The 22487-nt window shown below is 35.4% G+C and overlaps 1 protein-coding gene across 1 annotated transcript in view; it reads left to right on the top strand.

The window, feature by feature from the left end:
- Positions 1 to 9949: 9949 nt before the first annotated feature.
- GABRG3 (gamma-aminobutyric acid type A receptor subunit gamma3) overlaps positions 9950 to 22487 on the top strand; it is a 53925-nt gene continuing 41387 nt past the window's right edge. The window contains exon 1 of the mRNA XM_078146068.1: positions 9950 to 10001. Coding sequence (XP_078002194.1) covers positions 9950 to 10001 — 52 coding nt within the window. The remainder of the gene's footprint in view (positions 10002 to 22487) is intronic.

Here is a 22487-nt window from a genome sequence, read left to right as displayed (position 1 = left end):
CCCAACATCACTTAGTGCTGCTCCCAGGTCAGTGCTCTACCAAGTTCTGATGTACCCCCACTGTCCTTGCTGTCTGTTTCTTGCTGGTCTTCACTCTTTTCTGTGTGATCCCCACTGGCCTGTGACAGACTCCTCATGAAGTGCAAAGCCTCTCATTTCTTTGTCCAATGGCCTGCTACAGTGTGACATTCATTGCTTAAGGATTGCTTACAATCTTTAGCAACTCCCTTTATATTCAAAGTCCTGGGCAATTCATTCCTCACCCACTGCTTTCCCCATCCTTTTCTAGCACCTAAATGATCCAAGGAAACTTCAGGGAATGAGGGGAGGAACAAACAATAAACTCTTTCAAATATGAGTAAGACTTAATGCCAAATGAGTCCCTACAGATCATTTTGCAGAAGCCTACTGTTGAGTTGCCTGAGTCTAAATAGTGATTTTGTGTTCATGGTATGGGCATGGGGAGAGGGTGGTAGCTGCTATTCAATAATCTAATGATATTTTTTAAAATTCAGTACCTTATTCTGCTACAAGAGTAACTCTCCACCACTTCCTGTGTTCTTACTATGTACAATCTAAAGAGTAGTGGAATGAGAGTTGTAAGACTTTAGATTTATTAATCTCTTTAAATGTTGGTTATGTAAATACCATAAGTCCAACTAGCAACATCTGAGCCTTGTATAGCATAAACTGTACTCTGGCAAATCACATTAAACCCATCCTCAAATCTACCACATAAATGAAGATTTATGATCCCATGATCATAACTACATGAGGATAAGACTTATGCAGTGGTTTTTTCCTTCCTCCTGTGGGATTGAGGGGTGGAGAGTTATGACAGAGACATTGACCATCAGTGGGATCAGAGAAGGTGACTTCCTCATCCTGGATCTGGGCCTATTCCCAGCCCTTGGACATACTCTGTCTAGGGTCAGAATTCATGTACTCTCAGAGAGAGAAATATGAGCCCTGGGCTTGCACACATGAGTAGATAGCCAGAAAAGGAAAAAAGGGAGTAGGTCTGAAAAAAGTGTCAAACCATCCCCAAACTCCCAATTCCTGATAACACTGTCCCCAGATATAACGATGTATGACTCAGTAACATGCCCATTCTTGGAGACTCCTGAGGTCTCTCACCAATTCCCTCATATTATGGGACCTATACAATGTGAGTGAACAGTAATTCCTTGTCCTGGAGAGGTGTTAACTAAACTTATTTTTGTTGTTGTTTTTTTATTTTTCCTTTGGGAAAAACTCCAAGTGGCAGAAACTCTAAAATTCCAACTCTAAATTTCTGAGTGAGTCAATTATTCTGTAATAATAATCCCATTCTATAAAACGTGGTCCAGGAGGCTTTAGTGTCTTTCCAATGCTAGGAATTAACATGACTTTTTTGTCATAGTTCTAGAACTGGAAGGGACCTTAGAATATCACAGTTCACTGAGAAGGTCCCAGAAATGTTCATTGATGAACCAAAGATCTCTAGTTTCTGTGATACTGAAGGACTACAAGTGTTCTCCAAATTTGTTTCCCCAGGGAAAAGTGCTGATTGGCCAACCCTAGTTGCCATTCTAATGCTAAATTAATGGTTTTCAGAAAGAAACCAAGTACATTTTAATGAGCTGGTCAATCTGTAATAGAAATTTCAGTATCCAGGTGATCATTGAATGAAATATGTATTCCAGATATCTCTGGCTCCTGTCCCAGGATGTTTTGGGGAATAATGTCTGATCCTATCTATGCCTCACAAAAAATTGGGGGCCATCTCATCCACCTGAGGTCTCTGAGGCCTAGATCTTGCTTCTCTTTTCCTAATTTTCTCCCTGTCGCTCTTGGCTCCTATCTGGACCAAACCTGAAGATATAAGGAAACCTCTGGGCCCTAAGAACTCTACCCAGCAGATTATAAGAATCTTTAGGGCAAAAATAATCTACTTTTTGTCTTTATTTTCCCAGTATGCAGCACCTTACACATAGTAAGCTTAAACTTAACGGTGATATAAAGAATTATAATAAAACAAAAATTTTGAAAGTTTTTGAGCTAGAATTTAATACACATAAACTTTTATTTTGTCCAATGTATTTGAAATCATTCCAAAAATTGCTTGAGGGCAATTATAACTACTATTTCTCAAGAAAATTTCAAAAAAAAAGGTGGTCACTTAAGATCTGTCACAGACATAATCTAACTTTTAAATCTCTTTTTGCACTTGTTTATTCTAAAAGCAAGCAAAAGGGACTTTCAGTATTGCAGTTAAATGAGCAGAGGCACATATTTCATTGTTCCTTTTTATTAAACTGACCCCTGAAGTGTTACACATTCTCATCCTTGGAAGGTTACTCCAATTCAGGTCTATCTTGAATTTTATAACTTATTACAAGGCTTACAATGAGCCATTTTTTGTCTGGCAGTTTTACAATAGCCTTTGGCCAAAAGCAATAAAGTTCAGAACTGAAAAATCACAGAAGTACAATCTCAGAGTACAAGCCCAAGTCTGCCAAGATGGTACTGATGTAATCTATTTGAGTTCTCAGTCAAATGAGGAAAGATAAAACTTGTTGAGCAAATGCCCCCAATATATTGTGCTATTATAATGTCCTGTTCATTCTTAGTACCCCTGGACTATAATAACATTACTTTATATGTGTATAGCACATGGGAAAAAAAGGTTAATTATCCCAACCTTCATTCACTACTTATTCTGATTTGCTGCTTTTCAAAGGAAATTGTTATTCTTATGACTCCAATAGATTATTCTCTTTGTAGATTATCCAGACCCCTTCCTTCTTCCTTTGGCAATCTCATATTGGAACATTCCTTCAAATCAAAGAACTGTCTGAGAGGGAAGGAGTTTTAGACCTCAACTAGCCAAAATCTTTTGTTTTAAAGATAAAGAAATTGAGTCCCAGAGAGTTGAAGTGACTAACCCAAAATCACACAATTAATATCACAATTGGCATTAGAACCTGGATCTTCGGTCTCCTAGTCTGAGCACCATTCCATAAAGTCTCTGATTTTTATGACAATTCATAATAAAAAATGAACACAGTAAATTCATCTTTATGCTTATTTATAATTTTATTTATGTTCACCTTGCACAATTTCTGCTGAACAACTGCATGGAAATGTTATATATGTTCAGTTTCTTTTGCATGGCAATTTAAGATGAGATTTTGTTGTCGTGGATGTTGATAATGATAACATTAAAGAATGAATGCAGCAGTGCCACTGAGAATGCTTAACAAATGAAGTCTCTTCAAATCAAGTGTTCCCTTAACAGGGAATCTCAGGCTATGATTACACAAAAGAAATGATTTCCCATGGCTAGTGCAGTTATCTTTAGCTCAGATTGTCACCTAATTTCCCAGAAATCTTACAAAGATTCTGTGTCAGCATTTCCTGTCCCCCATCTTGAAATAGCATAGCACAGTAGGGAAAAAAAAAGGAGGGAGGGATCAGTCCAGTCAATGGTAATCTGCTTTTGCAGAATGTGATTCCAAAATGGCTCAAGCACACATATATGCACTCTAGTGAATTTTAAGGAACTATCCCAGTTGTGATATATACATGCATGTTTATGTACATATGTGTATATGCATACATGCATGCACATGCATGTACCTATATGCATATGTGTGCATGCATGCGTATGTGTGCGTTATGTACACGTGTGTGTTTGTATGTAACTCCTTGAGGCCCTCTGTTGAAACAGAGGACTGGGGGGAAATTGGCCTCCTCAATCTGCCCTGAAACACAACCAAAGATTCAGCTGGCTAATTTGTTGATTCACTCAAAAAACACTTATTAAGTACATGTGCAAATGTGTCCAGTGACTGGCCACATTGTCATAACTAGGGGTGGTACAGATTGGTCCTATAGAACTCTACATTAGTTCACTTATGGGAACCAGCTGAAACTGTATTACCCTTAACTGGTAAGGGGACAAAGAATAATTTCTTTGAACATTTCTCGTTTTTTTTTATCTCTTATCATATGGGATAACCCAAGCTAGAGGAATCAAAGCATACCTTGCATATCAGTAACATGAACTTTAAAATATCAGTCATATCACTTGCCCAGCCATAGTGCTAACAGGAGTTTCTCAGATAATTCATTATAACATAGACCCTTCCACCAAAATTATTAGATAATATTTAAATAGTGTACAGATTTTTTTTCCCCTCCAAGGACTATATTGTTCATGTTGCTCATCAGAATAGATCTATACTTATTTCATCATCCCAAGAGTACGTTTTCTACTTTTAGGGATGACTAAGCTGAAGCACAATGAAATGACATCTGCTTCCAATCCTTGGTCATAATAAGTCAATTGCAAGGTGGAACATTATATTAGTCATTCTTTTCATTATTTTCAGACAAAATGTATGCAAAGGTACCTTCTAATTCTAAAATTCTAAGAGTGTCTGTGATTCTGTAACAATAATCTATTTCTTCACCATATTGTCCAGGAGAATAGTGTTTTTTTTAAATGTTAAGAATCAACATAGAAACATAAAGCACATCTCTTTTCAAATCATAGCTCAAATACTGGAAAAGACATTAGATATGGTTGAGTCTAACCAGCTCCTTTCACAGATTAGGATGCAGAAATGTTAAGTGATTTGTCTAGGAATACATGGGCCATAATGAACAGATCTGATGTTGAATTCATTCTCTATGGCCCTAAGTTCAAAAATTGTTCCATGCTACCTCTAATACATAGCACACACAGTGACTTGCACAAAATAGGTACTTCATAAATGTTGAGTTCTTTTTTCAACATCCTAAATTCCTACCTTCTAACAAGTAAGTTATGGAAAGAAACCATAATGCAATGGGAAAAGACATCAGAACATATCAGATTGAATCATAATTCTTCCACTTATTAACTGTGTGGTCTTGGGTAAGCCATAACTTCTCTGGATATCACTTTCTTCATCTACAAAAAAGAAAGGGTTGTGTTAGATAAGCTCCAGGTTCCCTTCCAGCTCAGCTTGCAAGCATTTGGAGAAGAGTCTAGAATTATAACATCTTGAAGCTATGAAGGAGCTTTAGAATACATCTGGCCAAACTCATCTACAGCATCCTAACATTGTATCCTAAAGAATCAATAACCAATTTTGTACTTGATTACTTCTAGTGAATGGGCAGCTGGGCTGTACACCAGATAGAGTGCTGGGACTGAACTCAGGAAGACCCCTCTTCCTGGGTTCAAATCTGGCCTAAAGACTGTGTGACTCTAGGCAAGTCACTTACCTCTGTTTGCCTCAGTTCCTCATCCATAAAATGAGCTGGAGAAGGAAATGTCAAACCACTCCAGTATCTTTGCCAAGAAAACCCCAAATGGGGTCACAAAAAGGTGGACGCACCTGAAAGACTAAACAACAACAACACTCCTAGTGAAGAACTCACTGTAACCTGACACCACCCATTCCATTTTTAGACAGCTGTAATGGTCGGGAAGCTGACCATTGAGCTGAAATCTTATTTCATGCAAATTGCAACTATCAGCCTTCTGTCTGTTCTTTGAGGCAAAGCCTCAATGGTAACTCGCAGTCTAAACTCTCTACAAAATAGTAGTCCTTTATGTATTTTAAAATGGCAATGAGATCACATTCAAATGAGAAAATTATTATCCATATTATTTTACTATAATTTGGTCTTAAATTTTAGTAAAGAGAAATAGCTATTTTCCTACCATGAATAAAGTAACATGTTCTTCCAATTAGTATATTTAGCTCATAGATGAGAAAACTGATATTACTAGAAGGAACCGAGAAAGCTCTGCTAAGGATTTTGAAGTCTGAGGAAAGACCTTAGGGGTAAAGGTACTATTTTCATCCCTATTGCTGATCAAAAGCAAGGGCTTTGGATCAAAGAGGAAGATTGTTCGAGATAAGCAATTGGAGAAAAGATGGAGTTTCAAAATGGGAATTGTATTTCTGGAGTGCACCTTAAAATAAAAGAATCATAGGTTCTTGTGCTGGGATAGGATGCACAGAACAAATCCTACTAAAAATATATTAGTGTAAAGTCTTGCAAATCCATTCAAAAGTACTTTTAAGATGAAATGAGAGGGAGAAAATTAAGTACATTCCCCATGCTATATACTATAAAGAAATAGTTACAATAAAGGAAGAATAGCAGAAATGATGATAATTCAAAAAAGGCAAAATCTAATAAATGAGTCACAAGTGTATATGGAAATACCCAAAATATGGACAATATACATGGTGGGCTAGAAATCCTAAATCAAGAAAACAACTTGGACTTCACTGGACTCCCTGAGATTTGGAATGGGACTCTTGAGTGGAATATGGCTCTGAAGAGATATACATTATTCAAAAGAATAGAACTAACTTAAAAAGTATACAAATTACTTTCTGTAGAAATATGGCACTAAAAAAATAGAGAACAAGAAGGGAAATTTTAGGTGAAGGGAGAAACAGAAGAAATACTGTCATTGAGGTTACTACAAGCTAAATGGGTACAGGAGTTCAGGAAACAAATCACAAGCCTGGCATGGAGGCATGACACTAGCAATTGAGACGTCAATTTTTATTTCTTTAGAAGCAACCAGATTGTGCATTGAGTAGAATGTCAAACTAAATGAGAAAGATGAATTCAAATCCTGCTTAGATACTTCCCAGCTGTGTGACCCTAGGCAAGTCACTGAAAGACCCTCAGCCTCAATTTCCTGATTTATAAAATAAGGATGGCATCTACTTCCCAGCATTGTGAGAAAGTGTTTTATAAACCTTAAATTGGTATATAAATATGAACTATTAATATTTTTATTATAATTATAATTAATTTGCCTTAAAGATAATTTTATCCTTCAGGAAGTAAAGGAAGTGATATTTCCTACAAAAAAGGAAGAATTAGTTACTGAAGCAGAAATTATATAAACTCTGGGGAAGCGATAGCACTCCATATTAGAATTCATGATAAAAAAAAAAAGGAGAGGATAGCTAGACATAATTGACATGTACCCTAGGTTTTCTGAACTCTGATTTCAGGGAAAGAATAGATGTGACCCCAAGGCCAAAAATATTTTAAAAGGGAGTTAGCTCAAGAAGGAAAGGATGCTCTCAAGAATGAAATTTTAGAGACTTAGAATGAAAGAAATGATTGTGATATAAAGGAAAAATTTTCTAAACAGACCATTGCTGAAGCACAATTGACAAAACATTTTTAAACACTTATTATGTGTATGGTGCTCAGGATACAAAAAGAAAAGAAAAGAAAAGAAAAGAAAAGAAAAGAAAAGAAAAGAAAAGAAAAGAAAAGAAAAGAAAAGAAAAGAAAAGAAAAGAAAAGAAAAGAAAAGAAAAGGGAAAGGGAAAGGGAAAGGGAAAGGAAAGGAAAGGAAAGGAAAGGAAAGGAAAGGAAAGGAAAGGAAAGGAAAGGAAAGGAAAGGAAAGGAAAGGAAAGGAAAGGAAAGGAAAGGAAAGGAAAGGAAAGGAAAGGAAAGGAAAGGAAAGGAAAGGAAAGGAAAGGAAAGGAAAGGAAAGGAAAGGAAAGGAAAGGAAGAAAGAAAAAGGAAAAAAATATAAAGTTTATGCCCTCAAGGAGATTAAATGCTACCAGACATTCACAGGGAACTCAGTGATCAACTTAGACTTTAGAAACACACCTGCAGAAGACAGAACTGAGAGCAGATAACTATGGGAGAATTCAAAATTATTGCATGATACTGTAAAAAACAGTGTCAGAACATTAAAGCTGAGAATGAGCTAAGGCTGAAAAGTATAAGGGAAAACATGTGTTTGTTTTATTTGTTTTTATTTTATTAGCTGTAATGGGGGAAAAAAAGAACCACTGCTTGAGGTAAATGGAATAGTGCTAATAAATGGCGCAGAAAAGTTTGAACTACTCACATTTTTTTTTACTTTTCTACCGAGAAGAAAAGTCTTTGAATAGGAAAAGACTGATTAAAAAAATAGTGAAGGCAGTTGTAAAGCATAGGAAGTAGAGAGCTATCAAGAAAGCTACGTTCTATAAGGTCAAATCATAAGACCAAGAAAAACTATATCCCAGAATATTAGAACAGTTGAATGTGATTGATTAGTCTTGATCAATGACTGAAATATTGGGGATCAGTGGTTCTGACAGATAATAATGATACCTAACATTTATTTAGTGGTTTAAGGTTTGCAGAGATAATTTACATAGCTTTTTATAAGTGTCTCTCACAGCCATAGCTAAGACAGATGAAATTACAGAAGATTAAAAGAATAATTATGGTTGCATTTTTAATTTACATGAACAAATTAATGCAACCAGTGTAGAAAAAGAAGCTGTCAACTAGGGGAGAAAATCAAAATATTGTATCAGATGTCGCTGTTAAGGTTACAAAATCCAAGATACACAATCAACTAACAGAAATATATAAAAAGAAAAGCAATTCCCCAATAGATAAGTGGTCAGTGGATGTGAATAATTTTGAAAAGAATTGCAAATGATTAACAAATGTATGACACACTGCTCCTGATGACTAATATAAGAGAAATGCAAATGAAAACAAGTCATATCTTGTCTCACACAGGGAAAATTAACAAAAATGACAAGAGATGGAGTTGTGGAAAGTTAGGCACATTAATGCACTTTAGGTAGAGTTAAATATCAACCTAACTATTCTGAAAAGGCATTTTGGAATTATTCAAAGAAAGGGACTAAAACCCAGAGATACTACTGGTAGATATAGACCCCCAAGAAGGCCAGTTTTAAAAAAGGAAGTTCCCATATTGACCACAATATTGATAGTACCATTTTTGTAGTATCAAAGAACTGAATATAAAGTTGATGACTCAGTTGAGAAGTGGCTAGACAGATTGCAAGGGAACATAATAGGTGACTACTAAGCTGTAAGAAATTTTAAAAAATAACTCTTGGGGCAGCTCGGTGGCACAGTGGATAGAGCACCAGCCCTGCAGTCAGAAGGACCTGAGTTTAAATCTGGCCTCAGACACATAATACTTCCTAGCTGTGTGACTCTAGGCAAGTCATATAACCCCAATTGCCTCACTAGGAAAAAAAAAAAAAGAAATAAAAAAAATGATGACTATGAAAAGAAGAATAGGAAAACTTATCAGTGAAATGATACAAAATGAAATAAAGAGACCCAAGATTCTAACAGTGTAATTGGAAAAAATAATAACAGAACAATCAAAATTGAATGTTCAAAGGTTATAATATTAAAGCTCAATACCCTTAGAAGAGATGTGAGAATGCACCTTCTTCCCCTTATCACTTCTGCAAAGATAGAGGTAGGGATTTAACAATTTGAACATTGTATATGATTTCAAATTTTTCCTATCTGTTGGTTAGTTTTGATGAACTATTTTTTTCTCTCACTTTTCTTCTCCATTGTAAGACATAGCTTCCTAGTAGGGGATGGGTGTAAGGATCCATTGTAAAATGTCAATAAAATTAAAACAAAAAAAATCAACAAAATTCATTTTTAAAATAGGAGTTATTCTGAAACATTAAAAAAGGACAGATTTCTTAATTTTCAAAAACAATTATTCTGAGATAGTGCCAAGATGGCAGAGTGAAACAGGGACTCGCCTCAAGTCTCCCCCAAATCCCTCTAAAAAGTGACTCTGGGGGCAGCTAGGTGGCACAGTGGCTAGATCTCTGGCCTTGGAGTCAGGAGGACCTGAGTTCAAATCCAGCCTCAGACACAACACTTACTAGCTGACCTTGGGCAAGTCACTCAACCCTGATAGCCTCACCAAAAAAAGCAAATAAATAAATAAATAAGTGACTCTGAACAAATTCTAGAGTGGCAGAACCCAAAGAGACAGAGTGAGGCAGATTTTAAGCCCAAAATAGTCTGGAAGGTCAACAGGAAATGTCTGTTGCACCATCCCAAGAGAATAGTGTCCAGCTCTCAGATTGCAGAGCAAAGCCAGAGCAGGCCTTGGGGGACTAAATCACTAGCAGCATGGGCAGTTTCCAGTCTTCTGAGAACACAGATGACAGAGACAATTTAGAAGGTCAGTGGAAGGGGGTGGGGAGAACGGATCTGTTGGAACTGGATGAGAGAGAAGCACATTGCTGCACAGGGCTGCAGGGCATGCCAATACAGCAAACCAGGGGCAGGCCTTGGGAATGACTGAATCAGCAGAAATAGCAGCAGCAGCAGCAGCAGCAGCAGCAGCAGTGGCTGCTCCTGGAACTATTAGCTCACAGACTGAATTTTTTAAAGTCGCCCATTTTGAATTCCAGGAGCCTAGATGGCAGAGTAAGCAGTAAATTGCTCTCACCCTCCCTTATTGACTTTGAAAAACCCAGAGAATATTGCCCCAGGAAAAATCCTGAAATAGTAGAGTCAGCAGAAAGACAAGATACAGCTGTCTTTTACCTCATGAGGCTAGGAGGATTAACAGGAAAAGTCCCTCTTGCTGTGGCTGAAGGGGATCAGTACAGGAAAAGAGGCATCCCAACAAGCCAGTGGCAAGCCCCACTTCAGCAAACCAGTAACCAGGCTCCTTGCCCCTGGCACAAGAAGCCTGAAACAGTGCCCTCTGTGCCCCAGAAACAGAGATCAACTTTAAAAGCCAGAAAGAAGGCAAAGAATATGAGCAAAAAGCAACATAGAAAAACAATGACCATAGAGAAGTCTCTTGGTGACAGGGAAGATCAAAACAAAAATTCAGGAGTGGACAATATTGTTAATATACCCCCATCTGAAACCTCAGAGGGGAATATGAACTGGTCTCAAGCCCAAAAGGCTTTCTTAGAAGAGCTCAAGAAGGATTTTCAAAGTCAAATAAGAGAGGTAGAAAACAATTGAACAATTTCTTTAAAAATACAATTGACAAAATGGGGAAAAAGGTACCCTAAAGAAAATGAGTCCTTAAATGCAAATGCCAAATGCAAACCGAGGCACAAAAACTCACTGAAGTGAAGAGCTCCCTAAAAAGTAAAATGGGACAAATGGAAAATGAGGTACAAAACCTAACCGAAGAAAACAATTTGTTAAAAATTATAATTGGGAAATTGGAAGCTAATGACTCTATAAGACATGAAGAATCAGTCAAATACAATTAAAAGAATGAAAAAATAGAAGAAAATGTAAAATACCTCATTGGAAAAACAACTGACCTGGAAAACAGATCCAGGAGAGACAACTTAAGAATTATTGGTCTACCCGAGAGCCAGGATGAAAAAAGGAGCCTGGACAGCATCTTTCTGGAGACCATCAAGGAAAACTGCCCTGAAGACCTAGAAACATAGGGTAAAATAGTCATAGAAAAAATCCACCAATCACCTCCTGAAAGAGATCCCAAAATGAAAATGCCAAGGAATATTGTAGCCAAATTCCAGAATTATCAGGTCAAGGAGAAAATCCTGCAAGCAGCCAGAAAGAAACAATTCAAATATCACAGAACCACAGTTAGGATTACTTAGGACCTTGCAGCTTCTACATTAAAAGATTGGAGGGCTTAGAATATGATATTCCATAAGACAAAGGAGCTTAGATTACAACTAAGGATCAACTACCCATCAAAATTGAGCATAATCTTTCAAGGGAGGAAATTGACATTCACTGAAATAGGGGACTTCCAGATTTTCTTGATGAAGAGACCAGAGCTCAACGGAAAATTTTATATTCAAATACAAGACTCAAGAAAGGCATAAAAAGATAAACAGGAAAGAAAAAAAAACATGTTATTTAATAAGGGTAAACAGTTTGCATCCTTACATGGGAAGATGATACTTACACCTCTTGAAAATTGTGTCTTTATTACAACATTTAGAAGGGATATACATAGATAGAGGGGCTGGGTTTAAGTTGACTTTAATGTGACGATAAAAAAAACCTAATGAAATGGTGAAAAGGAACTGTAATGAGAGAAGAGAAAAGTAGGAGGCAGAAAAGGATAAATTGCATCAAATGAAGAGGCACAAAGGCATATTGCAGTAAAGGGAAAGAAGGGAGGGAGATGAGCATTGTTTGAAATTTACCCTCATTGGATTTGGCTCATGGAGGTAATTACATATTCAATTAGGTATAGAAATCTAACTTACCCTATAGGTAGGAGGAGGAGAAAGGGAAAGAAAGGGGAAACAGGTATAGAAGGGAGGGAAGAAGTAGTAAAGGAAAAGGTGAGAAAAGGGAGCTGGCTCATAGAAGGGAGTGGTCAAAAGCAAAACTAGTGAGGAGGGAAAGGGAGAAAAGAAGAAAGAAAAGCATAAATAGAGGAGTAGGGGAGAGGCAGATAGGATGGAGAGAAAGATACAGGTAGTAATCATAGCTGTGAATGTGAATGGGATGAACTCTCCTATAAAATAGAATCAGATAGCAGAATGGATTAAAAAACATAATCTTACAATGTGTTGTTTACAAGAAACACATTTGAAACAGAGGGATACACACAGGATAAAAGTAAAATACTGGAGTGGAATATATTATGCTTCAGCTGAAGTTTAAAAAAAGGCAGGGGTAGCAATCCTGTTCTCAGATAAAGCAAAAGCAAAAATAGATCTAATTAAAAGAGATGAGCAAGGAAACTACATCCTATTAAAAGGCACCATAAGACATTGAAGTAATATCACTACTAAACATACATGTACCAATGGTATGGCATCCAAATTCTTAGAGAAGTTCAGGGAGTTATAGGAAGAAATACACAGCAAAACTATACTAGTGCGAGACCTCAACCTCCCCCTCTCTGAACTAGATAAATCTAACTACAAAATAAGCAAGAAAGAAGTTAAAGAGGTGAATAGAATTTTAGAAAAGTTAGATATGATAGACCTATGGAGAAAATTGAATATGGATAGAAAGGAATATACGTTTTTCTCAGTAGTACATGACACCAACAAAGAATTCACCATGTACTAGGGCAAAAATGGACCATGCAGAAAGACAGAAATGTTAAATTCATTCTGTTCAGATCATGATGTGATAAATATATGTAATAAATTGCCATGGGAAAGATAGATTAAAAAATAATTGGAAACTAAATAATCTGATCCTAAAGAATGAATGGGTCAAACAACAATTCATAGAAATAATCAATAACTTCATCCAAGAGAATTACAATATTGGTACAACATAAGAAAACTTATGGGATGCAATGAAAGTGGTTCATAAGGGAAGTTTTATATCTCTAAATGCTTACATGAATAAAATAAGGAAAGAAGAGACAATGAATTGAACATGCAACTCAAAAAGTTAGAAAAAGAAATAATTAAAAATCCCCAATTAAATGCCAAATTAGAAATACTGAAAACCAAAAGAGAAATGAATAAAATTGAAATTAAGAAAACTATTGAAGTAATAAATAAAACTAAAAGCTGGTTTTATGAAAAAACAATAAAATAATAAACATTTGGTAAATTTAATTTAAAAACAAAAAAAGAATACCAAATTACCAGTATCAAAATGAAAAGGGTGAATTCACCACCAATGAAAAGGAAATTAAAATAATAATTAGGAACTATTTTGCCCAACTGTATAACAATAAATTTGACAATTGTAGTGAAATGTATGAATATTTACAAAAATATAAATTCCCCAGATTAAAAAAAAAGAGGAAGTAAAATGCTGAAATAACACCATCTCAGAAAAAGAAATGAACAAGCCATCAAAGAACTCCCTAGGAAAAATTCTCCAGGGACAGATGGATTTACAAGTGAATTTTATCAAATATTTAAAAAACAATTAATTCCAATATTATATAAACTAATTGGAAGGGCAGCTGACAGTGGATACAGCATCAGCCCTGAAGTCAGGAGAACCTGAGTTCAAATCCAGCCTCTGACCAAACACTTGACATTTACTAGCTCTGTGACCCTGGGCAAGTCACTTAACCCCAATTGCCTAAAAAAGAAAAAAAAATCTTAAAAAAAAGTTTTAAAAAATAGACTAATTGGGAAAACAGGCAAAGAAGGAATCCTACTAAATTCTTTTTATGATACACATATGGTGCTGATACCTAAACCGGGGAAAGTCAAAACAGAAAGAAAATTATAGACCAATTTCCCTCATGAATATAGATGCAAGAATTTTAAATAAAATATTAGCAAAAAGATTACAGCAACTTATCATGAGAATAATACACTATGAACAGGTAGGATTTATGCCAGGAATGCAGGGCTGGTTCAATATTAGGGAAACTATCAACATAATTGATCATATCAACAACAAAACTAACAGAAAAAAAACATGACTATCTCAATAGATACAAAAAAAGCTTTTGACAAAATGCAACACTCATTCCTATTTAAAAAAAACACTACAGAGAGCATAGGAATAAATGGAGTCTTTCCTTTTTTATGTATCACTTTTATTAATTTATTTTGATTTATCAACAATCACTTCCATAAGCTTTTGAGTTTTAAATTTTCTCCCCCTCCCTCCCCAAGGCAGCTTGCAATCTGGTATAGGTTATGCGGATACATTCCTATTAAACATATTTTCACATTAGTCATGTTGTAAGGAAGAATTGGAACCAATGAGAGGAAGGAACCATCAGAAAGAGGAAACAAAACAAAACAGAAGAAAAAATAGCAAATAGCATGCTTTGATCTGCATTCAAATTCCATATTTCTTTCTTTGGATGTGGATAGCATTTTCCATCATGGCAACTTTGAAGATGTCTTAGATCCCTGCGTTGCTGAGAAGGGCTGTCTATCAATGTTAGTCATCACACAACGGGGCTGTTACTGTGTACAATGTTATCCTGGTTCTGCTTACTTCATTCAGTATCAGACCATACAAGTCTTTCCAGGTTTTTCTGAAGTCAGCTTAATCATCTTTTCTTATAGTATGATAGTATTCCATTACATTCACATATCACAACTTGTTCAGCCATTCCCCAATTGATGGGCATCCCCTCAGTTTCCAATTCTTTGCCACTACAGAAAGAGCTGCTATAAATATTTTTGTACATGTGGGTCCTTTTCCATTTGTATGACCTCTCTGGAACATAGTCCTAGAAGTACTATTGCTGGGTCAAAGGGTATGCACATTTTTATAGCCCTTTGGGCATAGTTCCAAATTGCTCTCTAAAATGGTTGGATCATTTCACAACTCCACCAACAACGCTTTAATGTTCCAATTTTCCCACATCTTCTCCAAAATTTTTCATTTTCCTGTTTTATCAAATTGACCAACCTGATAGGTGTGATATGTAGTCTTCCTTAAAATGATAAGTAGCATCTACCTAAAGCCATCAGCAAGCATCATATGTAATGGGGATAAACTAGAGGCATTTCCCAATAAGATTGCAAGTGAAACAGGGAAGTCCATTATCACCATTGTTATTCAATATGGTACTATAAATGCTAGCTTTAGTAACATGAGAAGAAAAATAAATTGACCTATTAGAATAGGCAAAGAAGAAACAAAGCTATCACTCTTTGCAGATGATATGATATGATGACGTACTGAGAGAATCCTAGAGAATCAAATAAAAAACTACTTGAAATAATAAACAACTTTAGCAAAGTTGAAGGATATAAAATAAACCCACACAAATCATTGGCATTTCTATATATTATTAACAAAGTCCAATAGCAAGAGATAGAAATAGAAATTTCATCTGAAGTTACTGTAGACATTATAAAATATTTAGGAGTCTACCTGCCAAAACAACCCTAGGAACCATACGAACACAATTACAAAACACTTTTCACACAAATAAAGTCAGATCTAAATAACTGGAAAAACATCAGTTGCTCATGGGTAGACTAGTTAATATAATAAAAATGACAATTCTACCTAAAGTAATTTATGTATTTAGTACTTATACCAATCAAACTACCAAAAATTATTTTATAGAGTAAAAAAATAATAACAAGTTTCATCTGGAAGAACAAAAGGTCCAGAATATCAAAAGAACTAATGAAAAGAAATGCTAGGGAAGGTGACCTAGCTGTACCAGATCTTAAACTGCATTATAAAGCAGCAATCATCGAAACTACTTGGTATTGGACTAAGAAATAGAGTAGTGGATCAGTGGAATGGGTTTGTTACACAAGACACAGTAGTCAATGATTATAGTAATCTACTGTTTGAGAAACCCAAAGACACCAGCTTCTGGAACAAGAACTCACTATTTGACAAAAAACTGTTGGGAAAACCAGAAAATAGTACGGCAGAAAGTAGGCATATTTCAACATCTTACACCACATACTGAAATAAAGTCAAAATGGGTACAGGATTTAGATATAAAGACTGATACTATAAGCAAACTAGAAGAGCAAAGAATAGTTTGTGTTACAGATATATGGAGAACGGAAGACTTTATGATCAAATAAGAGCTAGACAACATTATGAAATGCAAAAATGGGATGATTTTGATTACATTAAATTGAAAAGGTTTTGCATAAACACAGCCAATGCAACCAAGATTAGGAAGGAAGCAGAAAACTGGGAAATAATTTTTGCAATGTGTCTCTGATAAAGGCCTCATTTCCAAAATATATAGAGAACTGAGTCAAATTTATAAGAATAGAAATCATTCCCCAGTTGATAAATGGTCAAAGGATATGAACAGGCAGTTCTCAGATGAAGAAATTAAAGCCATCTATAGTCATATGAAAAAATGTTCTAAATCACTATTAATTAGAGAAATGCAAATAAAAACAACTCTGAGGTATCACATCACACCTATCAGATTGGCCAATGTGACAAAACAGGAAAATGAAAAATTTTGGAGAAGATGTGCGAAAACTGGAAACATTAAAGCATTGTTGGTGGAGTTGTGAAATGATCCAACCATTTTAGAGAGCAATTTGGAACTATGCCCAAAGGGCTATAAAAATGTGCATACCCTTTGACCCAGCAATAGTACTTCTAGGACTATATTCCAGAGAGGTCATACAAATGGAAAAGGACCCACATGTACAAAAATATTTATAGCAGCTCTTTCTGTAGTGGCAAAGAATTGGAAACTGAGGGGATGCCATCAATTGGGGAATGGCTAAACAAGTTGTGATATGTGAATGTAATGGAATACTATTATACTATAAAAAAAGATGATCAAGCTGACTTCAGAAAAACCTGGAAAGATTTGTATGGTCTGATGCTGAGTGAAGTAATCAGAACCAGGAGACCATTGCACATAGTAACAGTCATGTTGTGCTATGATTAATATTGATAGACTTAACCCTTCTCAGCAATGCAAGGATCTAAGACGTCTTCAGAGTTCCTATGATAGAAAATGTTATCCACATCCAAAGAAAGAACTATGGAATTTGAATGCAGATCAAAGCATGCTATTTGCTATTTTTTCTTCTGTTTTGTTTTGTTACCTCTTTCTGATGGTTCCTTCCTCTCATTGGTTCCAATTCTTCCTTACAACATGACTAATGTGAAAATATGTTTAATAGGAATGTATATGTATCACCCATATCAGATTGCAAGCCATCTTGCGGAGGGAGGCCAGGAGGGAGGGGGAGAAAATTTAAAACTCAAAAGCTTATGGAAGTGAATATTAAAAACTAAAAATAAATAAATAATTTTTGAAATATAAGATTTGAAAAAAGAAGAAAAAGAAAAAACTATCTCCAAGATATAACCCAGGCAGCTAAACTTTTATTCCTAGAAAAAAATTCTAGACTACTGTGTTAATGAGATGGTAGTGAATATCTAGAAAAGGCATTGTTTATCACAAAGCAGCTTCATAAAAAACAATAAGTTATGCTAAACAAACCAAATTTCCTTCAGCGACGATGATGATAGCTGCCACTTATAACATGCTTTAAAGTTTGCAAAACATTTTACATATGTTTTCTCATTTGGTCCTCACAACAATTTTATGAGGTAGGTAACATTGTTATCTCCATTTCTTACAGATGAGAAAGTTGAGGCTAAGAAATAGTAGGTGAACATGTACAAAAATATTTGGAGAAGCTCTTTTTTTTGGTGGCAAAAAATTGAAACTTACAGGGATGCCCATCAATTGGGGAATGGCTGAATAAGTTGTAGTTTATGAACGTAATTGAATATGATTGTTCTATAAGAAATGATGAGTAGGCAGATTTCAGAAAAACCTAGAAAGACTTTCATGAACTGACACAGAATGAAGTGAGCAGAACCAGGAGAATATTGTACACAGTAACAACAGCATTGTATGATGATCAGTGAAGATAGGCTTAGCTCTTGTCAGCAATACAATGATCCAAGACAATTCCAAAAGACTTGTGATGGGAAATGCTATCCACATCCAGAGAAAGAACTGATGGAGTCTGAATGCAGATTGAAGCATGCTATTTTCATTTTTTTCTTTTTTTTACCTTATGTTCTTATTCTTCTTTCACAACATGACTACTGTGGAAATGTGTTTAATGTGATTGTAATATGTATAACCTATTTCATATTGCTTGCTATCTTGGGAAAATGGGAGGGTAGAAAAGGAGGGAGAAAAATTTAGAATTCAAAATCTTAGAAAAATGATATTGAAAACTATCTTTACATGTAGTTGAAAAAATAAAATACTATTAAGTGAAAAAATAAAGGTTAGATTGAGTTGTCTAGGGGTAAACAGCTAGGAACTATGTAAGGCAAGATTTGAACTCAGAGCTTCCTGACTCCAAGGTAAGTATTTTATCCACTGCACAACCTAGCTGTCTCTACTAGACTGGTAAACCAGACATATATTATAGGCTTAATTTAATAAAGTGTTTTATGCTATCTGTGCTGAAAAGATGAAAGGAGTATAGACAACAATAGACCCAGATAATAATATGATTACTTAGATTCAGAACTAGTCAAATGGTAGGACCAAAGTACAATTGAATGACTGGATTCAGTGGCTCATTATCAAGCTGGAATAAAACTTATCATGATGTGTTTTGTTTGACATTTTTATCAGTGACAACAACAATGACAAAAAGAAAAGTCCTAGCCATCATAGTTTCCATACTGATGAACTCAAGATCCAAAAATATCTCAGCAGGGTAGAAAGTTGGTTTAAACCCAATGAAATGAAATTTAATACTGATAAAGTCATATGTTGGTTAAAAAAAATCAAGTTTTAAGAAAAAAGAAACTTCAAAATTTTAAGAAAAAATTTAAGAATAAATAGCTGTCTAGATGCTCATTTGAAAAATGTCATGCTTTTTAATAGATTACAAACTCAATGAATCAACAATGTCACTTGGTATCCCCCCCAAATGAACATAGTCCTAGGCTATATTAAAGAGAAGTATAATGTACAGAAAGATAAAAATAAAATAATAGTCCCATTGTACTGTTCTCTTCAGACCACAGCTAGAATAATGTGTCTATTTATGAACACCACATTGTAGCAAAGACATTGTTAAACTAGAGAGTATTTAGAAAAGTTCATCTAAGATGTCAAAGGCTCTCAATATTATATTAATTTAAGGAAATAGATATACTTAGCCTAGAGGGGTGAAAACTTATGGGAAGACATTACAACTATCTTCAAGTAATTGAAGGGTTGCCATTTGGAGAAGTTAGAATTGATCCTTCTGATACCAAGTATAGAACCATATTTCTGAGGCCCCTTCCATCTCAAATTCTATGGTTTTATGACCCTAAGTTGCATTGAGGCAGATTTTGGCTTAATGTAAGGAAATACTGGGAGCTAAGCAAAAGTTAAATGGACTTGCTCAGGAAATAGTGATTTTTAGAAGACCATTTGCTATAGAAAGAGTTTACTCTTATCTGATTTGCCTAGAGATCCCTTCCAATTGAGAATCTATAATAAAATGAAATAAGTGAGCAGAGAGCCAAATATGTACAGTGTGTCATTCAGGTGTGATTTGCCACATATGCTTTCAGTTTTGCTCATGGTAATATATATTTATGAAGAATCTCATTATCTGGCTAAGACTCATGTTGGATACTTTCTAGAATAGGAAAACATTTGTTTCCCAATCTGATTGCATTTTGTTCACTAATTTTGACAAACTGATAAAGTGCATATGCAAAATGATATATGAGTTAGGGACCAAAAACATGGTTGGTACTACCATGTATTTCAAAGCATGCTACATCTTCTACAAGGTATATGGAGTCAGCACTACACATTTTACATCTTGCCATCTTCCTTCTCTACTCAGGTCACTTTCCAAGCCCACCTACCCTTTCTACTTCTAGCTCTGGAAATAGTAATCGGACTAATACTATTATTACTGTTGTTAAAGGGCAAGGCAATCAACTGCCCTATGATTCCACTCACATTTTTTATGATTCCTTAAACCCAAACTCCTTTCTTTAGTCACCTGCTATACGCACACACACACACACACACACACACACACACACACACACACATACACACACATATATACATGCATATGTACATCTGAATATGTATATATGTATGGATATATATACCTATATGCACAAACTTACACATATATACATATAAATATATGTGTGTATATACCACCATGTATGTATGTATGTGCATAAATATGTGTGTATGTGTTTATTACTTCTACTATTATATTGAAGCTTCTTTGTTAATATGGACTGTCTCTTTTTTTTAAATTTGTACTCTGAGTGTATAGCGTAGTGTCAGGCATATAAAAGGCATTTAATGTCTGTTTGTTTTTTTTAATCCATCTATTTTTTATCCATCTATTTATTCATATCCCTGGCAAACTGAAAATGTGCTAGATTCAGAGTAGGAAAGTAAGAGTTCAATTTTTGGTTCTATTAATTACTGCCTATGAGAGTATAATCACAATTCCTCTGGCTTCAGCATTCTTATATGAAAATATAGGACTTGGATTAAATTATCTCTTATGTCCCTTTCAGTTCTAAATCTATTATCCTTTGTTCTCCACAAGCAGAAGGTGATAATTCCTGAGGAACTAAGGCTACTTGTAGTTGCTGTGGAAAAGAGGGGTGGAGAGAGAAAATAAATCTGAGCTCAAAATGAGGTTGAACTCTCTTGAAGAACCATCGTCAACCTAGCAACAAAACCACTTCAGATCTATGTTAAGCAGATTCTGACATACCCCCAGATCTCTCAGTTCCCTTAAACACTTTCTAGCACAGGGTTTAGTACAATCAGCTTTACTGGTTTTGGTCTCATACATAAGTAGCTTAAAGAAAAGATGAAGGACAGGATTCCACTCTATATGTATATGCTCTGCACATATATGCTTTTGACATCTCTGATTCCATCATACAGAAGTCAATGATTCTGTAATCTATGTAAAAATAAGAAGCTCATTAATATGCATCATTATAGAATCTTCTCTTCACAAAAGGGAAGCCAGCCAGTCTAAGCTATCACATTATCTTTTTCTGGATCATCACAAAGGCCCTTGCTCCTAAGCATGGGATTAGGGATTCATCTGGTTTTTCTTCATTAAAATGTTTGCAAACATCTGTTGGAAGACCTTCCCTGAGTCTTCTGTCCTGGGTCTTTTCCTCTTTCTTTTCTATGTTACCCTTTAGTGACCTAAATAGTTCACAGCTTCAGTTATCAAAATTATCTCTGGACAAATGCCTCCCAGATCTAAATGTCTATCTCCAGTCTCTCTTCTAACTTCCTATTCCATATCACCAACAGCCTGTCATGGTCCTCTTTGAGAATGAAGGACAAACCACACATACAAGAATACAACAATAGCCTGTCAGACATCTACAAAAGGAAAGTCCACAGGTGTCTAAAACTCAACTTGTCTGAAATGGAATTCATTATCTTGCTTCCTAACTCCACCAAATTTCCCCATTTATATTGTGAGCACCACCACCCTTCCATTTATCCTGTTTCACAACATCAGCCATCCTTTATCCTTCTCTTTTCTTTAGCCCTTTTATACAATAAGTTACCAAGTCTTTACATCACTCTTATTTTCTTCTTTCTTGCCACACACAAGGCTATTATGAGATAACATGTGCAAACTCTTTACAAAAAAACCTAAAGCACTATACAAATGCTAATGATTATTACTATTATTAGTGTTATTGTTGTCTTATTAGTATTTTTTTACCCATATTCAGGACCTCATCACCTCTCATGAGTTAGAGTAATGGGAATATTTATTTTGTTTGTTTGTTTTTGTATCTCTACCATGTAATATAAAGCCTATCAAACAGTAGGTACTTAATAAATGATTGTTGATTGATTGGTTGATATTAATTATTGCAAGAGTCACATAACTGGACACCTGGCTTCTAGTTTCTCCTCTCTGCATTTACCGAAATAATCTCCCTAAAGCCTAAGTCTACCACATTACTCTCTCTCCCAAGATTTCCATTGTCTCCTAGTTGCCTGCAGAATAAAAGATATAAAACCTTTACTTGGCAATTAAAGCCTCACACAGTCTGGTCTCACCTGACCTTTTCAGCCTCATTACACATTACTCCTTTTAATACACTCTAGTTTCTAGGAAAACTGGTCTACTTGATCCCTGAAGTCAATTTCTTGAACCAATCCCTTGCACAGGCTATCCCCCATGTCTGGCATCCACTCCATCTCTATTCTGAGCACTTAGCTTCTCTATCTTCCATCAAGGGTTAAGTTTATAGCACTTCA

The sequence above is a fragment of the Phascolarctos cinereus genome, unplaced genomic scaffold (assembly GCF_003287225.1).
Source record: "Phascolarctos cinereus isolate Bilbo 61053 unplaced genomic scaffold, phaCin_HiC Scaffold_726;HRSCAF=1367, whole genome shotgun sequence".
In the NCBI taxonomy this organism is placed as follows: Eukaryota; Metazoa; Chordata; class Mammalia; order Diprotodontia; family Phascolarctidae; genus Phascolarctos; species Phascolarctos cinereus.
The sequence above is the reverse complement of the archived record's forward strand: the minus strand, read 5'-3'. Positions and strand labels throughout refer to the sequence as shown.